Genomic DNA, 25,486 nt, shown 5'->3' with positions numbered 1-25,486 from the left:
CTAATTCTCAGTTGATAATATCCCGACCTCAAATCAATTTTAGAGAACACCCTCGCCCCTTGTAGCTGATCAAAGAGTTCATCAATCCTTGGCAACGGATACTTATTTTTGATGGTAACTTTGTTTAATTGGCGGTAATCTATACACATCCTTAAGCTCCCATCTTTCTTCTTTACAAATAATACTGGGGCTCCCCAAGGTGACACACTTGGCTGAATAAAACCCTTGTCTAAAAGGTCTTGGAGCTGACTTCTTAGCTCTTTTAGCTCTGCTGGGGCCATCCTATAAGGTGGTATAGATATCGGGTTTACCCCAGGTACAACTTTTATAGCAAATTCAATTTCCCGATGAGGGGGTAATCCTGGTAGGTCCTCTGGAAAAACTTGAGGAAATTCCTTTACCACAGGTATGTCACCTAATTCCCATTTCTTATTCTCAACCCCTTCGACACAAGCTAGATACCCATAAGCACCATTTTCCATCATTTTAATGGCCTTAAGCACAGTTATTCGCTTGATTTCCCCAATACTATCCTGACCTCGAAATTTCACCCAAGTTCCACACTCGTCTTGTAAGCTTACTACCTTTCTACGACAATCCACTTTGGCATTGTATTTAGATAGGAAATCCATCCCTAAGATTAGATCAAAATCTTGTATGTCCAGGGATATAAGCTCAATTGCCCACTCACCATTTCCAAATGAAATCTTCCCATCCTTATAACCCAAACGGGTTTCCATCTCTTTATTTAAAGGAGTGGCTATCACCATGGGGTAACTAAGTTCTTCCAACTCCAATTCTAAGCATCGTGTCAATGCATGAGATATGAATGAATGCGTGGATCCAGGATCTACCAGTACTTGTACCGAGGTATTAAGAAAGATCATCGTACCTTGAATTACTGCTGGATTTAAGGTCACATCTTCCTTTGACAGGTTGAATACGCGACCTTGGCGAAATCCTTGGCTCTCTTTATTTGCTCCCTGCTGACCTGGTCCCTTCCCTTGCGGACAATCCTTGGAAACATGGCCGGGTCGTTGACAATTGTAGCACACCCGTCCCTTCGTACATTCACGGATCATGTGGTCATTAGCTCCGCAATTATAGCACTTTGGGGTCTCTATCTTGCATGGCTTCCCTGAATGTGACTTCTGACATTTAGGGCAATTCTCTTTTTTCTTGAAATTTTTCCCTCGAGGTCCTAAGTTAGACCCTCTATCAAACTTCCTGTCTGTTGGGTTTTGGGATTCATTTCTCAAGGAGTTCATCCTCTCATGATTACTCTCCACAGTCTGGGCTTGAAAGACTACTTCTGCATACGTGCGTGGCCCGACAGAACTCAAGGCTTGTTGAATTTCCATTTTCAATCCTCCCAGGAATTTTTGAGCCTTGGCCTCCTCGTCCAAATTATAGATAGGCATATACTTAATGAGACGTGTGAACCTATCTTCATACTGGGCAACTGACATGCCCTCGGTCTGTCGCAGGTTCATGAACTCTCGGCTTTTCTCCATCTTCTTGCACAGAGGGAAGTACTTAGCATTGAAAAGTTCCTTAAATCGCGCCCATGAAACATTTGGCTCACCTTGCCCTTCAGGACTTCGTAAGGCCCTCTGCATCGTCTTCCACCATTGATCTGCCTCGTCTCGAAGTTGGAAAGTGGCACAACTAACCTTATCCTCCTCATCACAGCCAATGAAGTCAAAGATTTTCTCGATTTGTTCCACCCAATACTCGCTTTCGCAAGGATCGGCTCCTGCTTTCCCTTGAAAAATGGGTGGATTCAGTCGCTGAAATCGGTCGCTGATATCTGGACTTCGGGGATTGATATGCCCCGTTGGCTGTGTAGGTCGTGTCCCTTGCATGACGACAACCATGTTCTCAAGAATCCGCTCGACTCGGATCATCCGATCTCCATATTCTTGATTCCTCTCATGCGGTTGGCTACCCTGGGGTGCCTCTGTCCTTTCCTCCCGAACTTCACTTCCTTGCCTACAGTTCCGGGTCCGACGGGTGTTCACCATCTGAAAACATCCACACAAGAAATCATAAGACTAGCATTGTTAACGTGTGGCTTCTAACGATCTATCTACAACAAATGAGTAAACTAAGCATACCACCATGTATCCGGAAAATTCCCAAATGCTATCATCAGTACTTAAGTTGCGCCTACCCAACCTTTGCCCAGTTTCATATGGTGTCCCTAATCCCAAAAGTTTCCCTAGGCACTAACCATTCTGGTCGTTCTAGTGTCTTTCAATTCTACTAATCTTAAGATTTAATGAGTCATACCTAAAGGAAATCCAATACCTTCATCCTCAATTAGATCCTGCAATCCCTTGAAAATCCCCAAAAATGGCCGCCTGATTTTCCAAAAGCCATTATTCCTAATTCTTAAAATCTCGGATTTGTATTTGAACATATTCCTCATTCCCCAAATATTTCAAAATCTAGATCCCCAATAATCGCTTAAACTTCTTCGTCACGTTTATTGGTAGGCCACGAGATTTCATCTAACAACAAATGCACTTACTTATCCTTATTCATTACTACTATCGTTCGTACATATAAACAAGCTGCCCTACTGATGTGGATCCATTCCTGATATAGGGCAACATCTCCAAAGTTAGTCTCATTAAACCCAAATCAAAATTATAGGGCTCTGATACCAACTGTAACGCCCCAACCCCAAGATAGTATATAAGGTACTATAATATTTACACGGGCGTTAAGGAAATCCCATATACTATAGTAAGGATCGTAACCTGAAATGTTGGGACTTCCATAAATAAACATTCACACACACAATTTATCAAGATAGCAGGGAAAGTAGACTTCATTCTCCACGAGACAAAATATTGTCAAAGTTAAGAGTACAAATCTTGTAACATACTACAACATCATAAGAGACGCCTAAACAAGATAACTACACTCGCGCCGCCTCTAGGCCTTCTCCCTTTGAGCCCGAGCCTGACAGATCTGGAACATTTGAATATTCCAGGGGTATGAACACCCGGGTTAGATCGTTAAATCTAAGTGAGGGTTAAAATAACTTCATGCGTGCAAATGCAAAATGCAGAGATGCATGCTCCAGGTGGATGTGACGCCAGGGTGTTGCAATCACCCCTGCCAACCTTATCATGTAACACAGCCTAACAACATGGCCAAGTGAAGACTCCCTTCACCCATGATATTCACAACTAGTCACAAGCCACACGTAGTGATGCATGAACAAATGGAAAGAAACATGCGTATCAAACGAAATAACATGATATGCACATGTAATCACCGCCATCATGCTCAATAATATGCACAACATGTAAGAAATACAGTTTAGAAACCACTCACCGAAGCTTCCCACTTCTTGGTTGCACAAATTCACGGCCAAACGTCGCTCCAAGTGGACTGTTCTATAAAAACCGAGACCTTTTTGTATCCAAACCTAAAATAAGTTTAGATATATAAGTATCTACTAAAAGTAGGAGTTTTCATGAAAAATTTCAAGCCAAGAAGACCTATAACGCGCCCACACGCGCTCCCACAAAGTCGGCCACGCGCCTGGACGCGCAGCTCTGTTGGGCGCGTGCGGCTCACGCGCCAGACGGACTTCCGACCCTGAAAATTAAAACGGGCATAACTCTCTCATTTTAACTCCGATTCGAGTGCCGTTTGAACCTACGGACTCCTCTTTCAACCCTCTACGTGGTTACAGAAAGAAGATGAGCTTACCTTGCAGTTTTGGTTACTGTTTTGCACGGATTTCAAGGGGCTCGTGCCTTCCAACGGCTTGCTTTCGGCTCCTACTCGGGCAGGGTTTCCTTCCCTTCTTTACAGCAGAGTTTCCCCTCCTTTATAAGCAACTTACCCCCCTTAATTTGGTGGCCAAAAACCCAACCCAAGGCATTCTTATATAGTGCCCTTAAATCCATAGGATTGTGACACTTGGCTTTCTAAGATGGTGACACTTGGCACTTGAGATTTACACCCTAATTATTGCTTTCCTCCCATGGTGACAAGTGGCTCTTGAGATATGAGCCTTATCATGACATTTTTAACCCTTTAACGAATGGATTTTCGCCACGTGTTATGGAGATTTGAGCCATAATGATTGCTTTCATCCTACGGCGCCACGTGTCCTCGAGATATGAGCTTTCATTATTACTTTCTTCCTACTACGACATGTGTCCCTCAAGATGTGAGCCTTCATCATTGCTTCCCTCCTACGGTGCCACGTGTCCCTCGAGATTGGTGTTTAATCATTACTTTTGATTTTCCATCCAAATTACGCCACGTGTCCATGAAATCATTTCTACCCATGTGTCTCCATCCATATGGTGACATGTGTCCATTAATTGAATTTAATTTGGGTTTGAAATCCATAGCCACTTTTGATATCTTTTTGGAATCCAAAGTTAGGTTTAAATAAACTTTGAAGTTCATTGCCCTTAAGTCCCCTAAAGATCCTTGAATCTCACAAATTCCCGAGTCTTTGAGAACCTAAAGAAAATCGGGAAATCATTTAATTTATTAAATAGAAATAGCTTACAAGTTTGAGGGTATTACACATGACGGGGACGTCATGTGCTTAAGGGGGGAGAATGTAATACCCCGAGAGCCCAGAGAAGTTAGTATATATCGAGGATAGTGTAAGAAAGGAAACACCAGCTGGATACCTTTTGGGCTGAATGTTGGCAAAGAACTCCCAAGTTAAGCGTGCTTAACCTGGGGTAATCCAAGGATGGGTGACCCCCCTGGGAAGTTCACGTAGGTCCATTAGGGCAAGTTGTTCTGGTCCTTCCTATCGCTTGAATGGGATGTTACATGGGCCTGAGCAATTTAGTAAACTGTAGGTGACGATCAGATGCCGAGGATGTGGAGCAGCACCTTAGGAAATTGATCAGGTGAGATCAAAAATCTTCCGTGCGGGATAAGACATTAGAGTAGTCCTAAGGAGGAGACGTGGAACGCGATTATGATCCGATAGATTTTAGTCGAGTAGGATGCCTGGTAAGAATAGTGGCTGCGAGCGTGGCGAGGTAGTCATGTCAAGTTCGATAGCAGAAGTGTGACTGGAAGGTAAAAGTCATGATACGGGGTGCGAAATAGATCAGAGTGGGACCTGAGCCATGCTGTAGAAAACTGTTGTTGGGCCAGTGTAAGGGACAACACAGTAAAAGTGATTGGGTGTTGACTCTCTGAAGCGCAGGGCAACACGATGGGGAGCTAGTGTTGGGCCAGTGTATGGGAGTGACACGATGATGGTGACAAGGTGTTGGTGCGCCTAAAGCACAGGACAACACAGTGACTATGCAGATGGTCAGGGACTGAAGATCGGTGAGATGTTTGAGAAAGAAACCCGGGGAAAAGAAACGGGTCTAGCGTGGGAATAATGCTATGGTTGACGCCTACCAGTGACGGGTCTAATGCTATGGACCACTGGATGCAGACGGTTAGTCCACAGGAGGGACTGCAGCCCTCCACGTGGAGTAACCTGTCTGTTGTGGAGACGATTAGACACCGAAGATCTGGGGTGTGCTGTATGTTATGCCTGAGCCAGACCTAAAATTTCGTAAGGGTTGAAGTTTGGTGGTAGTGCTGTGGGTGTCAAGGCAGCAAGAAAGTTTGTGAATCGAGGGAGTGATATCTTGTGGTGTGATAACAAGAGGTGTGGCGATGCTCCTTGCTAAAGGATGCTAATATAGTTGTGGTTAAAAATTGATCGTAGTGATCTGGTAAATTGGGATGATGTACCCAGTGTGATCTTGCAGTAATGTATGAAGATGGGACTGATTGGTAGAGTTGGTGAATGGCTCGAGAATGATACGTAAGTGCCGTGGAGGGCAAGACTTACGAAATGGAAGCCAACCATCAGATAAGGAAATTAAAGCGTGTGGAGGTTTCAAATAAAGCAATCTCTAATCCAGTGATGTGAGTTGTGGTAGGCTGAACGTGCGGCTAAGGCACGGTTTGAAATCTGTGAAGGTGCGCGATTGCACAGTCTGGTGTTAGTCTTGGTTGTGTCGATGCGAAATGAGGAACTGTCCTCATGTGGCACTGGAAGGGTTTCCAGTTGATGACACACGAGAAATCGCCAGGTGGTAGCACCGGATGGCAATAATGGAGAGTGATGCTCGAGGGCGGTGAGGTAAAGCCTTGTTGGTACCGTGCATGCCTTTAGTAGAAAGGTCCAGCGGGTCCTGGTGGTTAGACCATACAAATTGCGAGAAAGAGATGCAAGGTGATGAAAGATGGTTGGTCAGGGCAAAAATGTGCCACTCAGAGGAGTGTGGCTTTGGAATGAGAGCTATCAATGGTAGTGAAATTGTGGTTAGGATAGAACTTGAGATGTTCTCCCAAGAAAAGTTGCACATGAGGCAACAATGTGAGATAAACTTCCTAAGGCGCTACGACTCGATCAGGAAAGGCCACCCGGGGAAAGGCTAGTGTAATGGCAAGTGCCTGAGTAGGAAGGTGAGTCCTACCCCATCCAGTGGAAGTGTGAATTCCACAGGAGTGGCAAGGGTGATTTCCAGTGACTGGAGTTTAAATCGAAGCGGTAATCGATGATTGCAAGTACAGTGCCTAGAGGAAGGTTATGTGGGTTGTGAGCCAAGCGAGCCGGCTAGAGTTAATCGAGTTGGTTAGATGGAAGTTGAGGCGAATTTAAGATGTCGCTAATGGGTAAAGAGAGCTCGAAGAAAGAGCTGATGGGACGAGATGGGTTTCCAGTAGTGGTGTTGAGGTGATGAAATCACCTAATGGCTATGAGTGATGCAGTTGAAGAGATGCCTTGGAGTGTGAGCAATTGATAAAAAATTAACCTCCCGTCTAAGGTTAATGGTTGTGAAAAGAAATCGGCTAGTGAAGCTGTTGCGGTGTTAGAGCCATGTGGTTGCTCACCGAGAGGTGAGTGTTAGCTGTAACAAGTGTATAAGAAATCCGGGAGAAGCAAAAGTCTCTAAGGGATTTAGCTAGATGCTAGATGTATAAAAGGTGATGGGAGAAAGACGACCTAAAATTAGGGTCGTGCTGGTTGTGGTGACTAGTGAGATTCAAAGAGCAGCAAGTCCTTGCGATAGCATGGTGGTGTCGTCATCGCGGTTAGGGAAAAGAAGTGGTCAGGAAGGTCAAAGGTAACCATCGTGCATGGTAAGACCTTGAAGCCGAGTGCGAATGGCCATGAAGGCTGGTATCGGTGAATTTTGGAATGCAACGATCGTGGGGGAGAAAAAAATTCGTTGCTGTCATGGTGATGTCCTTGCCAAGGAGGACAAGAGGAACCATTATGCATGGTTTAAATCAGGTGTCTATGACGGGTTGAGAATGAACCTGATGTATGATGGCTGGAAGTTTGTGCCTCAAGAGTAAGAGGCTTTGTAGAGAAATGGGGTGAAAAATTGAAGAGGGTTGCTCAGTGGAGAGTCCCTGGTATGGGTATGAGACCCTACTAGCATGTGATATCGGCTAGTAAGTATCGTTGTGTGCTTAATGCGAAGAACTCTCGGTTGGGAGAAGGTTGTGGCCCGAGCATGCTTAGGCTCGAAGTGAGATTGAAATGGTGCACACGTCGCCAAGCTCGATGCGAACTCGGGCTATACACAGGGTTGAAATGTGCGATAGCCTAGTACGATGTTAGGTAAGTCGATTTAGCATAATCGTACCGATAAGTGAGGGTTGGCTAGTTAAGGTAGAAGACCATGTATGAAATGGTCGAAGTTGGCCAGGCGGGCCAAATGAGTGCTTCCTAGGTAGTGCTAGCATGGTAAGCTGATCGGTAATGAGAGATTACCATGAGGATCAACTCAAGCTATGTAGGCGTGTGAATAATGGCGGTATGCCATGGTGGAATGGGTGTCCGAGTATCTAATGGGCACTAGAATGTGACATTACGGTGAATGATCAGTGCTAAGACGTTGCTGGTTGGACCAGCGTAAAAATCGTGGCCATGTGTGTTTGGCAGTGAGAAACGTTGCCGTGTGTGATCGGCGTAAAATCGTGATAGACTGATCAATAATGCAATGTTAGCGTATGTGGTTTTGACTGATGGGAAAAATGGAAGTAGATTGCAAAGTGATGCTCGAGGTAGCAAAAATCCATCCAGAAATGGATAGCGTTGCGGTAAGCGTGGACAGCAACCAGTTGTGCAATTTGGCAAGAGGCCAAAGGGGTGTTCGGTTGTTGAATGTCCTCGAGAGTTGGAAGAACGAAAGCCTAAAGTGAAGCCTTGAGGTAGGTATGACCCGAGGTAAATGTGAAGAATGGATAGGCTATGGGATTTTCGAGCAGAAGAATTTGGCAAGTAACCCGAGAATGTGATTGTCTTGGGTAGGAGATGATGGTAAAACGAATTTCGAGGACGAAATTCTTTTAAGGGGGGAGGAATGTAACACCCGGTGTTACAGGTGTTAAAAGAATAGGAAAGAAAGTGAGAAAAATTCCAAAAATGCCCTTGAGAAGGTGTTGGATCCTTGAGATTGAGGGTGCCCTATGAGAGGGACATTTTGGTAATTTGGATAGCGAAGTCCAATAAAGGGTAATTTGGTACATTGGAGATAATTCCAAGGTGGAATTGAGTATGGAAGTGAATTAGTTCCCATTTTGCATTATGTGGAAATAAATGGGATTGAAAATTCACAAATGGTGTTTTGGTAATTTTGGAGAGAAATTCCATAAAGGAATTAATTATGAGAAAAGGAGGAAATTAATTATGGGAGTGGAAATAATTAATTGGTATATTTATATGGGGGTGCCACATGGATGGTTTAGATTTAGTCTTGGAAGCCAAGGTTGGTGGCATGGAGTGACACTTGGCAAAGTGGTGTCCAAGATAAATGGAAGATCAAATTAATTGCAAAAGAAATTGGAATATGGTCATTCTTGCAATTAATGGGAGACATAATTATGTTGCATAAAAAGGAAAATGCAAAAGAAATGGAAAATGGTCAAGCATTAATGGGGGAAAATGGGAGATTAAAATAAATGGGAAAGGAAAGCATTTATGTCTCTCTAAGTTGTCTTTCATATTTAATGTGGTGAAATTAGCCCCAATTAAATAAATGAGAAATGGGATATTTTATGGGATTTGGAGACTTGATCCAATGGTGGAAAATTAGTCTTGAAATTGGAATTTATCCAATGGTAGAGATTTAAGGCTTTATGTTGGCATGGATTGCCAAATGGGATGTAAGGATCCAATAGAAGAATGAAATGGATGGTGGAGATTGGATCTCCAAAGAAGTCCATGGCTAGGATTCATTCTTGAGAAACACATGGATTGTGTTAATTTGGATGGTGGGGATTTAGTCTTCCAAAATGCATCAAGGGTTGAGATTAAAGAAGACTAAGAGCTATGGATTGTGCTTCTTCCAATGGTCAAGATTTATTCTCAAAAAGTAAAGGAGAAATGAAAGGCTAGGATCAAGTCTTGCAATTGGGAATATCAAGGCAAGGAAAATAAATCAAAAAAAAAAAAAGAAAAGAGAAATGGGAGTTTTATAAAAGGGGAAGGGGACCTTCAAGCTCAAGTTTTTCCATTTGAAGAGTCTTGAAGAAGAAAAGAAAGGAAGATGGAGGAAGTCTTCCCTTTAGCCATTTGAAGGAAATAAAGAGGAATGAAGAAGAGAGAAAGAAGAAGAAAAAGGAGAAGAAGAAATCCAAGAAGCCTAGAGGAGTTTGAGGAAATTAAAGGAAGTGATTTTGGAGGCTTGAAGTTGTTGGAAACTTGAAGATCCAAGGAGTATTGAGGTATTGAAGCATGCTATGGAAGGGTTTGGCAAGAGAAAGAGGTTTGAGCATGAAGACATTTGAATATTTTTTTTTTCAAATGGTGTAATTTTTGTTTAAATTGTATATGCCTTGTGTAAGGGTTTCTTAAGCCCAAAGGGTATATTTTGATGTGTATATATGGAATTTCAAAAAAAAGGGGTTGCTGGAAATTTTTTGGGGTGCAGCAGGTCGGCAGGCGCGCGGGGGCGGGCAGCCGCGCAGGCGCGCGCGCGGGCGCGCGGCCGGGCCCAGGAAGGGCCCAGCCGGCCATGGGGCCCGCGCGAGGAAGAAAAAAAGAAAAAGGGGGAAAATTCAAAAATTAGGGGAATAAAAGGGGAAATAATAGAGCCCAATTTTGGAAGATTTTGGGCTATAGAAAAAAATTTATAAAATCCCCGAATGAGTCCCCGAGCGATGAAATATTGGAAAATTTGGAGGATTTTTCTGAGTATGAGTTTTTCCCCTTAGTCTAGCCCGGTGTTAAGAAGCATCTTGAAGCCCTTGGGCGGTGTAGCGGGTTATTTCTTTATTCATAAGAAACTCGCAAGGTCCTAGGGTGTTTTTGGATCCTGGGTAAGCGAAGGGCCAGACGAAGCCTAGTTCCCACCTAGGGCGTTTCTTCTTAAAACATAGTCCGCCCTTCATCTCAGACCGGGCAGGTGAACAGTTTGGGTAATTGTTCACGAGTAACACCCATAAGTAGGAGCGGGGCGTTACATTGTGATAATAAAGTTTGTGGCGAAGACCTTGAGGCAAAGCAAGATCTTTGTGGCAAAGGAGCGTGTGGTGAAATTCTTGCGACAGGCATCCTTGCAGCGAACTCTCTTGAGGCAGATTCTCTCACGGCAACCTAACTTCACCTGATACTAAGATCGAATGGACACCACATTATAAATTTTAATTACTGTATTTTGGCAACATATATGAACCATTTCTGTAATATATGTTTAAATTAATAAGATTAAAATGGGTATTGTTGACAAAAATAAAAATATATAAGAATAGAATGGTCCAATATTGAATGTTTTACAAACATATATACACACTTTTTTTTATAGATTGTGTGGATATGTATGTATGTATGAAGTGTCGACGAAATTATAGAATAGATGAAACGGTCCATTTAAAAAATTATTAAGATTCAGCTTAATTTTTTATATATTTTTATAATAATAGTGTCATATAATAACCAACTACATCCTATTAAACCAAACACTTTTACCCATTATTTAGATTAAATGCAATGAACCCTAGAATTTTAATTTTTTTCTTCTTTTCTTATTACCCAAAGAAAACGTGAGTAAATTTCAAAATGGCCATTCTCAACTTTTAAATGCATCTGTTATTGGAGGAGAAATTAACGTTAAAACACATTAATGTACTAAATATTTAAATTAGAAATATTAATTGGATATAAAGAAAGAATAGCTAGTGTAGAATTTTAATTTTCATTTCAAAATATATCTTTATCATATTAAAATATAGAATTTTAATTATTAAGATGATTGTGGTTGGAGCAGTTGTAATGTAGTCTTCCTTAATTTCCTTTCCATTATCATATTAACTATGTTTCCTTCCTGTACTCTCTCACTCACTCACTCACTCACTCACTCATGCTTCATAATTCATCCAAACATTTCAATTCAAAGAACTCAAATCTTTAACAAAATATACATTAATTAGAAGTTCACCCTACCCAGATAATTAACTTGTAAGCTCTTCCTATGCATTGGGCTCATGAAATAGAACTCAGATCACGGTGGCAACAAGAAAAATAGCTATCCCACCAGCAGCTGGAAAAAGGTTTACTTTTCCATAAATAATAATAATGCCATTGACAATTAATATTGTGCTTATTTTTTCTACAATGAACAGAAACTGTTAAAAGAATAAGAAAGCCATAATTCAAACGTTTTGAGCTATTTTTAAGTTATAACTTAGTGGGCAGGTTCGTACTCAAAATTGACATGACTTGATTATCTTCCTAACTGGGGGGCGCCTTGGCTCATTGGCATACTTCCCATATCTTCCAGCAACCCGGGGGTCCGATAACAAATCCCACATCGGCATCTATTTTAGCCAACAAGATGACATGATTCTTCAACATCCAAGTGTTGACAATAACATATATATAAAGACAACATCGATAGGAAGATATATAATTCTTACTTACCTCCAACTGTTCCTCGGACCCGGAGCCTCCTATGGCCAGCGAAAAGGGAGCTTCTTCAGAGAAGGAAACCGAAAATATCTTTCCCTGACAACAATCCACAGATACAACATTCATTCGACAACAAAATAATCCATTAAATTCTCAACAAATAAATATGCAAAGGTAACATACAGCTTTCGGATCATGGGATGCAACACGTGAAGGGTTGTTGTTCGTTAAATCCCAGAGTTTCACCTGCAGTGGATGGAATAAACAACAGCATTCAAGATACAGATATAAACTGAATATAGCCACCAGGAGTACTCTTTAAGTTATTAAAGTAAACGAGAATAATGGAGCTTACTGTCTTATCCATGGAACCAGTTGCAAGAAGCTACAAGGGCAAAGTGGGACATAAAAAATCACAAAGTCAGAACTTGAAAAGAGGGGGAAAAAAAAATGAAGAGTGGAAAGATCTATACATTTGGGACTAGGCTATTGTATGAAACTGCGCATACTGCTTTGTCATGGGCGTGGAGAGTGAAACTTGGCTTGGGATCAGAGCTAGCAGTGCGAATATCAAAACTTGTAACCATACCGTTCTCAAGGCTTACCTGGGATAACAATCACTTCATTCAGGTATCCTTTATCATATACATTTTCAGAAACTCACACTTCCAAGTTCCAATATAACTGAAAGAAATAAATGATATACAAACCACAAAAGAATGTTCAGTGTGTGGATCCCATGCCAAGCTTTCCACACAAGCTGTGACTGACCATTTAAATCCACTGTGAGAGGGTATTCTGCCATCTTTCTATAATGTCCATATATAGAATATGTTATCAAAATTTAACAGAAATCAACGAGTGTCTCAGCTCATATCAACGACTAGCATAACAGTACCATGACTACTGAATGATCAAAAGATCCATGAGAAGGACTTGAGATGCAAACGGATTCCATGCTACAGCTTGGACCTGAAGACATGAAGCAGGATCACAACATTTTCCAGAAGCAATGAAGTTTTGCCACAAGTAGACATGATCTACTAAGCACCGTTGCTTAGCTTATGCTAAGCTACAGTGACATGGCAACAAATCAAATTTAAGTCCTGGGACCCATCTTTAACTCATCCACCAATTAATTGATGTGCCATGTCATTGTTGCTTAGCATAAGCCAAACAACGGTGCTTAGTAGATCATATATACATATATATATATATATAATGCTACAGCTCTTTCTCATGACTAGAATTGTCCAATATAAGTCAAACGTACTTGACCTTTTTTTCATCAAATGCGTTAAAAAAGAATCAATTCCTAATATAGTACTTGTGACAAAAGTACTTTCCAAAAGTGAAGATAGGATAGAACCATCTAATTCAAACCTTTGTGCAATTGAATATTTTAAGAACCGGATTATTTGGAATAGCACCAAAATCCTCAATACCTCATTAGTATATATAGTAAATTGCAAAAAACAAGATGACACATTTTTTGCCATGTCAACATCCCACATATGAGCTTCTACCAATTGAGTTTTCAGAACCAAAGTCCACGCAATGCTTAAGAACTTTTAAACTCGTGTCCAAAGTGTCTGACACTAGCATAGTTGTTAATTGGTACATTTTAAAGAAAATTCTTTGAATTTATGTACGTGTGGATTTGAAAATGTGTTAGATGATTTTTCTCATTTCTAGCCAAGTCTACAAAGAACAGCTCAAGATGAGCATCAGAAACAGAGACTGCATTTGCATTTAAAATTCCGGTAAGAGGCTGCAGCTACTGAAATTTCAGAAATTACCTGCTAAGAATATATCACATAAAAAAATAAAATACAATAATGCTAAGTTTCAATTCTTGCCTTGTCTGTATGGTGCTCCATGGTTATGTTGCATTGACCGGTAGCCGCGTCCCAAATCTTAACCGTTTTGTCTGCACTCCCACTGGCAAGTATGTTCCTGCATGTAGATATAAATTTACCAATAACAGAACATTAGATCTCTTTAGAGACCATAATATAAACAAATGAAATTATCTGAAGAATTCCTATACCTGTATTCCTTGTTCCAAGCAAGTCCAAGAACTGAATCAGTGTGGCTACCAGTCGCAAATTCAATTATATTCTAACAATCAAACGTGCATGCCAATAAGAATGAAATTACTAAAGTTTACAGAGGTTTAACTCAAGAAATTATATAGAAACCGCGTAACAATCAAGTTAAGATGAAGTTCCCAACAAATGACATTTGACATAAAATTTTGATCATCTAGAAAACACAACAATAGTATAAACTGGTAAATAAGAGTCAACTATAAGCGCAAGATATATTACAAATCTTAAGGAAAACCAAGCAAACAAAAAAGTATACTGCAATTAAGCTTTTCAGAAGTAAAGAGAGCAAGAAAAATGCAAGAAAGGTAGCAAATAATTAACTGCTGCACATCAGATCGGGATCTTAAGAATGTATATCCCCTTAGTTGGACCCATACCAAATACATGCAGCATAAATTACTTAATCTAACATTTTTAAGATATTAAGGTAAGGTACTTTCCAAAAGTTACATTTTTATTTTAAATCTAGAGAAGAAACTTATTCTAACATGCTTGGAAATATAAATTTAGTTTAAAGTAACTTCTACTTTTCACTTTAGCCAAACACGCTCATGGAATAAGTGAAGAACATATAAATAAACAAAAATGCAATACATGAGATACTAGCATCAGATACTTGATTTGAAGGCAACAATTAGGGGAAACTTTATAAGCAAACCTTCTTTCCCTTTTTTTTCTTCTCTCTGATGCCACCCAATACAAGAGATGGCTCTAATTCATTCATCTGAGAGTTCAAAAACATGAAGAAAATTATTTAGGAAAGATGCATCAAACTGTAAATTAGTCATCCAGAAAATGAAGGCAACAAGAACATACAATATCAAGGTCCCATATTTCAATAGCCGGATCCATTGTGCCAACAGCTATGAAGTTCCCTATCAACATGCAAATAATTGATGAAGGAGAAAAGAAAAGACTAACCAGATGGAAAACAATCAACTATGGCTCAATTACAGGGAAAAAAAATATTACAGCCTTTAATTGAAAGAAAATATAATGATAGCAGCAGAAATTAAAGACTTGCCACATCAATTGTGACTTTGACATGAAGAAGTTTTGAGAATTATATACAAGTAGGATGGATAAACTTCAATTCAGCTATTGTACTATTATGAACTCAACAACAAAGCAACTCCAAGAAAGACATTAACTTCAGACCCACCCATGTTGTGGAATCAAGTGCGTGCATGTCAGAATTCAGATACAATGTTAGAAACATCAGAACCATTTGATTTCTAAATTTTCTAATCTATGGGCAAGGCAAAAATATTGAGTACACGGGCTGCTTGGACGTGCGAAATCTTGCTACTCGTAATTCCTTAACGATTGAGACACACAAATATGCTTCCCTGCAATTTTTTCATAACTTATATGGTACTTTAGGATAATAGGAACAATGAAAGATAAAAGATATACAATAATCACAATTTTGCAATATACAATTATTACAATTTTAGCGGTTTTCTTTGGGAAAATACACGGTTAAAGAGGAGATAAAAGATTTAAATGTCCTTTGTCATCACATTTGCTTGGCCGAGTCATGTATAGACACAAGTCCAAATCTTCGAATTCGATAATGTCTGTCTAGCAAAACCCTGCCAACCTGAGCAAACATTCAAATATCTGTCTTACATTCATCGTGAAAGTACTCCTATAATAGGTTGAAAGCCATATAAACAGATGTTCTCCATTGCAGTAAGGCAAAAATATGGATGACTCAAAATCACCATGTATTAAATACACTTTAACATCATTATCTGAAGGATTTAAAATAAACAAATCATCATGAGAAAATACACTCTTATCATCACATCACAAGAGGAGGACAATAAAATTATTATCAAGAGAAGTGAAGAACCATCAGCAGTGTAAAACATATATAAAAATGTGTACTCATAAAGCTATGTTATATTGAACAAACAAGAAAAGGAGAATATGCAAGCTGCGTGTTTCAAACCCCTATTCTTAAATACCTACCAATGTACATCTAGTCGTACCTTTTTCTCCACCTTTAAGTGGGCAATCAAGCCACGCTGTGCATAGCGGAGTTTTCGAGATGATGATATCATGGTGAAGCCGCATGTTTGAACTACCATCTTTCGTGGTTTCTAATATCAAAACCTATTATTGAAGACTGAGTTCAGCTATGAAAGGTCAGGTAATCTTAAAACAATAAGACTACGTGTTTCAGAGAATCTAATCACCAACTATTACTTGCCTCAAGCCAATTTTTGTGACCGCTGCCGCTATTCTTATGGCGTGTGCAAACTAAGACAATATCCTCTGGTTTTATGGGCTCTTCCTCTTCAGAATCATCGTCCTGAAAGAAACAAATCCCATGCAAACATAAGTGAAAGAAAGGAAAATGGAAAATAAGAAAAAAGAAATGGGAACTGCAAAAGAATTAATATACTCAAAGACAGTTAATTATGATATACTGGGGAACATACATCATTATCCTTCAGATATGGATCTAGATCATTGCTAGGGTAGTACAAGTTCCCAAGCCCGGAGCCAAACATATCAACACCTGCATCCACGAGAAAATTTTGCACAAGGGTGAATAAGTTATGATTTTAGTTTATAGAAAAGACAATCAAAGAACATAATTTTATGATTTTTTCCTTAAGCTAGGTTTGCAACCAGCTTTTTAATATAGTCGCATCTCTACCTTGATATAATATGGAGAACTAGGGTAGGGCATTGCCCATGTTGAAATAAAAATATAATAATAAAAATAAGTGCAATTCAATGCGAAGATACCGTCATCCTCTTCATCGTAATGATCCATGTCCAGTTCCTTTAGAGCATCTTCTATGCTGTCAGTTTCTAGATTTGTGCAGCCAAGTGTACTAGCAGCAGCCAGTGCATGGGCAACTTCATCTTGCTTGAGTGCATCAACTTCCAAATCCTCATCGTCTTCTGCATTTTCACTATCTGCACTGCAAACAATACAAGAAAGATTCTTTCAATAACTTAACAGAAAATTGTAATACAGGAGTCAATTCTATATTGCTTGAATTCGTCATATGTTCTCCAAAATTCGATATGTTTTACAACATGTCATCAAGATATCATTAACTTGGGAATAGCTCAAGATGACCGTACAAGTTAAGGTGCTTAACATGCTAGAGTATATATCGAGTAAATCAACACGCTACTGACGTCCTAGAGAAGTTGTCCACATTAATGTGATCAATAATGTAAAATGAAACAAGAAGATGATTATAAGATATATCACCATATCTCCATAACTAGACTCTTCAACATCTCTTCAATCTCTTTTTTAGAAGGAGGCTCAGCCACAGTAGGGACTGACTTTGAGGCCCCCTTTGGAACCCAAGATATAGCCGCTATCATTCTTGACACTTAAGATTCTGCAGCAATAGAGCGTACAAGTTAAAAACCAAACTCAATGAAACAGAGAACAGCACAAACGAAGCTTGATAAAGCTTATATTTTCAGGGTAAAGAGGGGTGGGTCCAGGAATCTATATGTGGTCGATTCTTGTTTATCTTTTAGAACTGAATTAGAATCGACCACATATACAATCAGTCCAAATATTCATACAAAAGAAAAAGAAACTGACTTTGGCCTAAATAATTAGCAAGTACAATCACTCCAATTAAATCAGCAAAATTGCAAGAATAATATAAAAATATACATTCTCAAAGCAGAATAAAAAAGTTCCATGCAACCAAATAATCATACAAGACTCATTTGAATAATTAAAACTGACTTTTTTGTTCGACTTGTAAGAAAATTAAGAGGGAAAAATTATGAACTGGTAAATGGTGATGGCGTGACCTGACCTGACGGTGATGGGCTGAAGGCAGCATGTTCTGGCGTGGTGGCGACGTGTTCTGGCGGTGGTGGTGGGTGGCGCCGTGGCGATGGAATGGTGATTGGTGGTCAGGTTTGTAGATTTAGGGTAAGGAATTTGGGTTTTATTTTATTGGACTTTGGGTTTGTTTTTTGATTTTGGGTTTGGCCCATTTAAACCCAATGTGAAACAAAATAATTTATCATCCCGTGTCTGAGCAGGCATGATTCTCCTATATACAATACAATATGCAGAGTGTCTTATCATACGGAATAAAATAATTTATCAAATAACATAAAACTTCACATATACAATCATGATATACACAAGGAACCTAGAATTCTTAGCAGGGTAAGGTCGTGAATATGTCGCGAGTCACATTCATACATGTTCTATCGAAAACTTGCTCTTGGTGTACCAGTATTCTTAAATGCACTAGGCGTTAGTCGGGCATCAGACTGAGTCCTAGCGCCTAGACGGTGCATAAAAAATAATTTAAATAAAATTTATATTATCTCAAATACACATACTTACATATATATTCATTTATATATAAACAAATAATATATATAGAGGTTATATATATTAATAAAATTATTATATTATATATATAATATTGTGCATATATAAACCAAAGGGAAAGAGAGAACAACCAGAGAAAGCAAAGGTTGAGACTCAGAGAAAAAGAGAGATAGCAACCAAAGAGAGCAAATCTTCCTGCAAGTGGCGATGGCAACATCGATGGCGGTTGCAACTAGAGAGAGCAGGCGGCGGCGACGTGCAACGAAAGAGACTGAGATAGAAATAGAAAGTGACGAGAGACAGTCGGTGGCAACGACAACGGAGAGAGCAAACGACAACGATGAGACAAGAGAGAGAATGGGTAAGGGGGAAAAAACCCTAAATCAAGTTATTCTAAACTTAATGTGCGGTCGAGGTGGTTCATGAGGCTAGGCGGCCGATTAGGCCAAAATCAAGGCTACCAATGGCCGTTTAAGCCGATTTTTAAAACATTGGTGTGTGCAATACAATGCATGTGAAAGTGCTTAACCCCTTATTCGTGTATCTACGTGTCATCATATTCATTTTATGTCCCAAAAGTAACCTAGACTCTGATACCAACTTTGTCATCCCCAATTTCGGAGGTTGTGACCGTCACTATCCCCTCTTAAGAAGCCTTAGACTCCAATAGGAAACAGTAAACGAACCATAAGCCATCTATTATTCCAATTGAACAAGCCTAGAAGAATTGAGAAAAAAAAAAGGTGAACGAAATTATCAACTTGATGCCTTACTATAGTTAGCAATACAGGGTTCTAACTAGTTACTTCATTTAACACATTTTATACTATCATTTAGTATCAATAAGTGCTACGTGCAATATATCACATATAAGTATCAACATTCATAGTCCATGACAACATGAATCATATTTTTTTTGCCAAATGCAAATTAAAAGGAATGCAATCAACCATAAGTGTAAATATACTCAGATCAAACAAAATGGATTCTAATTTCCCAAATGCAATTAAAGAATGAAATCATGAATAATATATATAGAATACCAAGATGATTGGAGATATGAATGCAACAATTACCACTATAATACAATTAATCCACTCATATGTTATATAAGCTCTGGGATTCCCTTAGACGCCTCTTGGTTGGGGTGCGTCAAAGTCATCTAACAAATTTTTAAATTACATGAGAAATAAATAACTACAAGATCCAAAACGTCTATCCCAACTGACTAACGGAAAAGTCGACCATTAGGGTTAACAGGTCAACAGATTGAGTTTTGGACCGATCTAACGGCTGCCACAACTAGGCCAGATCCACCCTTAAACGCATTGGACTGTCCCATGAATCGGTTATGCCCTACCAAGTTGGCCAACCCTAGAAACTGCCTAAACTAGCCACAACCGTGGCCACCAACGACCACTAATTTTTATAAATCTGATTTTTAATTTTCGTTCATAACTAAAAAATGCACTGACAATTGCCACCGGCCACTGTGGCCAGTGGTTTCTGGCGAACAAAGGCAACCACCTGATACCCTTATCCCCATTGACCAATATACCCAAAAACCAACAAGATCCAATGGCCGAATCTCTATAGATCTAAGCTTAAGCTTTTGGTCAAATCTAACCGTGAGTATATACGTATATATATCATGGTTCTATACTAAAAATAATGCTGATAAAACTAAAAGACTTACCTCCTTGTAGATCGGGGGTACTTTTACGGTGAAAATACAGTCAAATCTAAGATCAAATGGTTGGATTTTACAAAATCAGTAATTTACAGAAGTGTTCTTGAGAGACACTACAAGAAAAATCAAATTTAGTGACAGAAAAATTCGTCACTAAAATAAGAAAATCCGTCATTAAACAATTTAATGACGGAAAAAATTCGTCACTAAAACCTAGCAACGGAAGATTTTAGTAACAGAATTAGTGACGGAAAGCCCCGTCACTAAATTATTTTATAGAATAAAAAAATAAAAAATATATATTAAAATTTTAATAAAATAAAAATAAGAATAAATTATTTTTTTCTAAAATCTGTGACGGACGCTACCTGTTGCTAATCAGTGACGGATATTCCTGTCACTAAATTGATTTTTAAATTAAAAAAATAAAAATTTATATTAAAAAATATATTAAAATTTAAATAAAAATTAAATTATTTTTTGAAAATCTGTGACGGGAATTACTATCACTGATTAGCGACAGGAACTTCTGTCACTAAATAATTTTTTAAAATAAAAAATATATATATTAAAAATTAAATAAAAATTAAATTATTTTTCAAAAATCTGTGACGAGCATTACTCGTCCTTGATTAGCGATGGGTATTCCCGTCAATATATTAATTTTTAAATTAAAAAAATAAAAATATATATTAAAATTTAAATAAAAATTAAATTATTTTTTAAAAATCTGTGACGGGAATTACTTGTTGCTGATTAGTGACGACAACGCTCATCACTAAATTATTTTTAAAATATATATATATATATCAAAATTCAAATAAAATTAAATTAAAAATAAATTATTTTTTCAAAATTCTGTGATAGGCGTTACCCATCGCTTATCAGCGACAGGGCTTCTATCACTAAATTATTTTTTAAATTAAAAAAATAAAAAAATATATTAAAATTTAAATAAAATTAAATTATTTTAAATCATTTAAGAATTTAAAAATTAAAAAAAATAATTACAAAATTGAAATTATATATTAAAATTAAATTAGATTAAAAGAATAATAATAATAAAATTAAAATTAAATTATTTTAAATCACCTAAGAATGTAAAAATTAAAAAAATAATTTGCTTAATTAAATTAAATTAATACAACTGAAATATAAATAAAATTATATAAATTAATTTTTATATAAAAATAAATATTTTCATAAATATTACTATTTACGAATGTTCATAGTTAAATCTTTTTAATTTATATATTTTTATAATTTATATAATTATATTAAGAAATATTTTAATTAAAAATACAAATTAAAATTTTAATTATTTAATTGAATAGAAAAAAATTGTGAGAAAACATATATGGACACAAAATTCAAATTCATAAATTCCATTACTACAATCATAAATAGTTCTCAATAGAATTAACAATCATCATCATCATTTTCATCATTCTCATTTTCTTCATCTTCACCCTCATTACCCTCATCATTACTATCTAGATCATTAGCCACTAATATTAAATCTATAACACTAAATAATTAACACATTAAATGTAATTGTTATAACATTAATTTAAATTTTTTAACAATATTAGATCAATCTAATTATTTTCATAACATTAAATGTAATTATTGTAACATTACTTTAAAAAAAATTAATGTTCTTAATTATAACATTAAATCTAAATGTTTTTATAACATCAATTCTATTTAATTTTATAGCAATATTTTAATAAATTTAGATTTTTATTACATTAAATTTTTTATTATATTTTATAACATTATATTTGTATTTCTAATTTAAAGCTTGTATTTAATAAATACCTAACTAACCAACAATATTTATAACATTATTTTGTAAATTTAATTTTAAAATACAAATAAGAACTAATTAAAATACAAATATTAAGGTTTTTATTTAAAATCATTATAATATATTCAATAAATAACTACTTAAAACACTGTTTTTACAAAAAATATATATATTTACTAAAATTTTTATATATAATTAATATTTATTTGACAAAAAATATTATTTAAATTTTTTATTAAATTTTATAACATTATATTTTTTTTCCGATTTTAAAGTTTGTATTTAATAAATACCTAACTAACTAACAATATTTATAACATCATATTTGTATTTTTAATTTTAAAATATAAATAAAATCTAGTTAAAATATAAATATTAATATTTTTATTTAAAATTATTATAATATATTTAATAAATAACTACGTACAACACTGTTTTAAAAAAATTGTATATTGATTTTATTTTTTATAATTACTTAATATTTCATTTACAAATGTTGATTGACATAATAATTTTTTTACACGTTTTTTAATGATTTTTTATATAAATCATCAATAATATATACACAATACACAATAATATATACAAAATATACAATTATATAAACATAAAATAAACAATAACATACATGCAATAAATATAAATAACAAAGATATTAAAATAAAATTGACATATCAATTAAAAGGAAACAATCTATAACTAAGATAATGAAATTGACATATCAGTTAAAAGGAAACAATCTATAATTAACATAAATATTTTTTATCCTAGAAACATTCAAAATATACCGAATAATTAAAATAATATAAATAAAATATAAAGATAAAAGAAAAGAAAAATACCTTACTGCTTTTTGCAGTAAGAGCTCAACTATACTGCAAAATATAAATTTATCGTGAGAGCGAGGGAGGGAGAGACGCAGAAAGGAAGTGCAGAGGAGGGGGAGGGGAAAGGGATGGGGGATTTCAATTTCGCGTGAGAAAAAGGGGGGACGCATGGCGTGCCAGGGAAACAGGAGAGGGCGGCGCGGACAGGAAATTGAAATAATTTGGGGGAAGGGACGCGTGGCGTGGCAGGGAAAGAAGAGGTGGGGTGGGTGCAGGGGGACACATGGGGGGAGGGGGGGACACTTGGCGGGGGAGGTGGGGGGGTGAGGGCAGGGCAGTGAAGAGTGCGATTTTGTTCACCCTCTTTAACGGGGGTGAACGTAACCCCCGTTAGTGGGGTTAAAAAAATAACCCCGTAACTGAAAAAAAGTTGTAAAATTGTTTCAAAAAATTAACTATATTTAAAAAAAATTATTTTTAGAACTTAACTGAAAATGTGACGGGATCAAAATTGGATGGATTAGAATTTATAAAAAAATGACAGACTTACAAAAATAATTGACAGGGTTAAAACTGAGTCAAAATTGAAAAGTGATTGTTTTCGGCAATTAATTTATTTGAGTGGCTAAAAATGATTTTTTTCAAAAAAAATTAAAAATAATTTTTTTTAAGACATAATTATTTTTTTAACCTCCACTGACGGGGGTTATGTTCACCCTGTTAAAGGGGGTGAACAAAATTGCACTCGGCAATGAGAGGGAGGGGGATGCGTGGTGTGGCAAGCAAAAGGGGAGGTGGGGTGGGTGTAGGGGGACACGTCTGTGGGGGCGAGCCAAGGAGGGGGACACGTGGGGGGAGGGGGGACACTTGGCGGGGGAGGTGGGGGGTGAGGGCGGGGCAATGAGAAGGAGGGGGACTGGGGTGTGGGAGAGGGAGGTGGGGGTACAGGGGAAAGCGTGGGGAATTAAAATAAATTAAAAAAATATAAATATTATTTATTTTAATATTTAATTTTAAAAGATTAAGATATACTATTTTATTTTAAAAAATTCAAACATAAAACAATATAAATAATATAAATACTAATAAAAATAAATATTTTATTTATAAAATATAAATATAAAAATCATAAAATATAAATTAATTTTAAAAATAATAAAATATAAATGCCCAAATAAATCAAATAAAAAATAAAAAAATTATACGCCTCATTGATCAAGATATACAGTGCCCCTTGATTTATGCCCCTTTATTTATGTTTTTGAATTTGTACTATAAATATTGAATGCACTTAATATTAATTGTTAGATTTTTAATTTCATTTTTACTTGGTATGACATCTCAGGTTGTGCTGATATTAGGGTTCTTCACAATTGGTCGATTGATTCATATATATAGAATTATAGAATATTACAAATAAAAATAATCTTAATATGGGTATTACTCAAAAATCAGGTACATCAATTCCAATGATAAAATAAATTTCTTCTAAGAATTTCTATATATTTTTTGAGAAGTGCTTCTTAATTTATATAGAGCATATATCAAAATTACTTAAGTAATATTATGTCATTTTGGATGCATTTGTTCATATATGATCATTGATCAATATATTAATTTAATTTTTTTCATGTTTGTGTATATATATTTCCTCCAGAACATGAATAATCCCACTGATCTCTCCAATCCCATTTAAATTTCAAAAAAATAAAAAAATTATTTTCAGATAATGATATGATCCAAATGTTTTATGATGAATTTTTTGTATTAAATCTCTATCTATAAAATTATTGTAACGTTTGTTGTTTAGGTGAAAGCGAATTTATTCTTATTTCAAAAAAAATGTTTACTTGTAGTGGTTGTTGGATCTATGATTGAATTTACCTAAACTAACAAAAAAGATGGCAATAAAATCAATAAGAAGAAGAACTTACATAAGATATATAATGCGTAGCATACATGCTCATATCAAATTAAAAAAGTGTCATATACTATTAATCACCAGATGAGGGAAAAAATTGGTATTATCAAATATTAATTTATTATCAAAAAATTTAATGATACATCAACAGATGAGTGAATTTTCTATAAGATGCATCGTTTCATTTGCACCATAAAACCATTCAATAAAAAATTGTTATATGAAAACTTGTATTCAATTATATATATAATCTTTTTATTACGTAATAATATTTTGATTAGATGGCGAGCATAGCCCACATAAATAATATAGTGATTTTTTTTTTCACGTTGTGAGTTGCCTATATCTCCTTCTACACTTGTTTTATTTAGAGTAAATAAGATTTTGAATCATATAACTCATCGAATTGATAAATTATTTCTTATTTTCTAATGCATTATTTTATATCAATTTGTTAAGTGGTCCTGATTTATATATATTCAATACACAACTTAACTTGATAGAAAGATTTATATATATTTAGTAAAAAATTTAATAAAATTTTTAATTTTATTTAATTTTTTATTTTTTAGCTATGAAAATATTTTGTCGCTAAATAATTTGTAGTCTTGTAACATATGAAAAAAAGAACCGTAGAGAGTAAAGTTGTAGCCTTATAACATTTCTTAAAATTAATATAGTTTTGACTATTATTCAGTTAAATATTGTTGGTAATTTGTTTTGATCTTTAAGTCTAGCCTTAAGCGTGGGATGATGATCCAAACGACATGCTTGAGATATTTTTGTGTATTAATTAAATTATTTGGGGATGTATGAGAATGCGATAATTTATTTGTGGGTTTAAGAGAATTATTAA

General features: G+C 36.3%; 1 protein-coding gene, 1 long non-coding RNA gene and 1 pseudogene across 2 annotated transcripts; all 3 read right to left on the bottom strand.

Moving 5' to 3' along the window:
• Positions 1-415: 415 nt before the first annotated feature.
• Positions 416-2,123, bottom strand: LOC127804456 (uncharacterized). The gene is made up of 3 exons (XM_052341320.1): positions 2,118-2,123; positions 585-2,024; positions 416-454 (listed from the first exon to the last, which is right to left on the bottom strand). The coding sequence occupies exons 1-3, from the start codon at positions 2,121-2,123 to the stop codon at positions 416-418; spliced, it is 1,485 nt and encodes a 494-aa protein (XP_052197280.1).
• A 703-nt stretch (positions 2,124-2,826) lies between these two features.
• Positions 2,827-3,859, bottom strand: LOC127804253 (uncharacterized). The gene is made up of 3 exons (XR_008023675.1): positions 3,730-3,859; positions 3,349-3,442; positions 2,827-2,979 (listed from the first exon to the last, which is right to left on the bottom strand). It is a non-coding gene; the product is annotated as an uncharacterized LOC127804253 (long non-coding RNA).
• Positions 3,860-11,566: 7,707 nt separating this feature from the next.
• Positions 11,567-17,982, bottom strand: LOC127804165 (uncharacterized; annotated as a pseudogene).
• Positions 17,983-25,486: the final 7,504 nt, after the last annotated feature.

This window comes from Diospyros lotus, chromosome 6 (assembly GCF_014633365.1).
Source record: "Diospyros lotus cultivar Yz01 chromosome 6, ASM1463336v1, whole genome shotgun sequence".
Taxonomy (NCBI): domain Eukaryota; kingdom Viridiplantae; phylum Streptophyta; class Magnoliopsida; order Ericales; family Ebenaceae; genus Diospyros; species Diospyros lotus.
The sequence above is the reverse complement of the archived record's forward strand: the minus strand, read 5'-3'. Positions and strand labels throughout refer to the sequence as shown.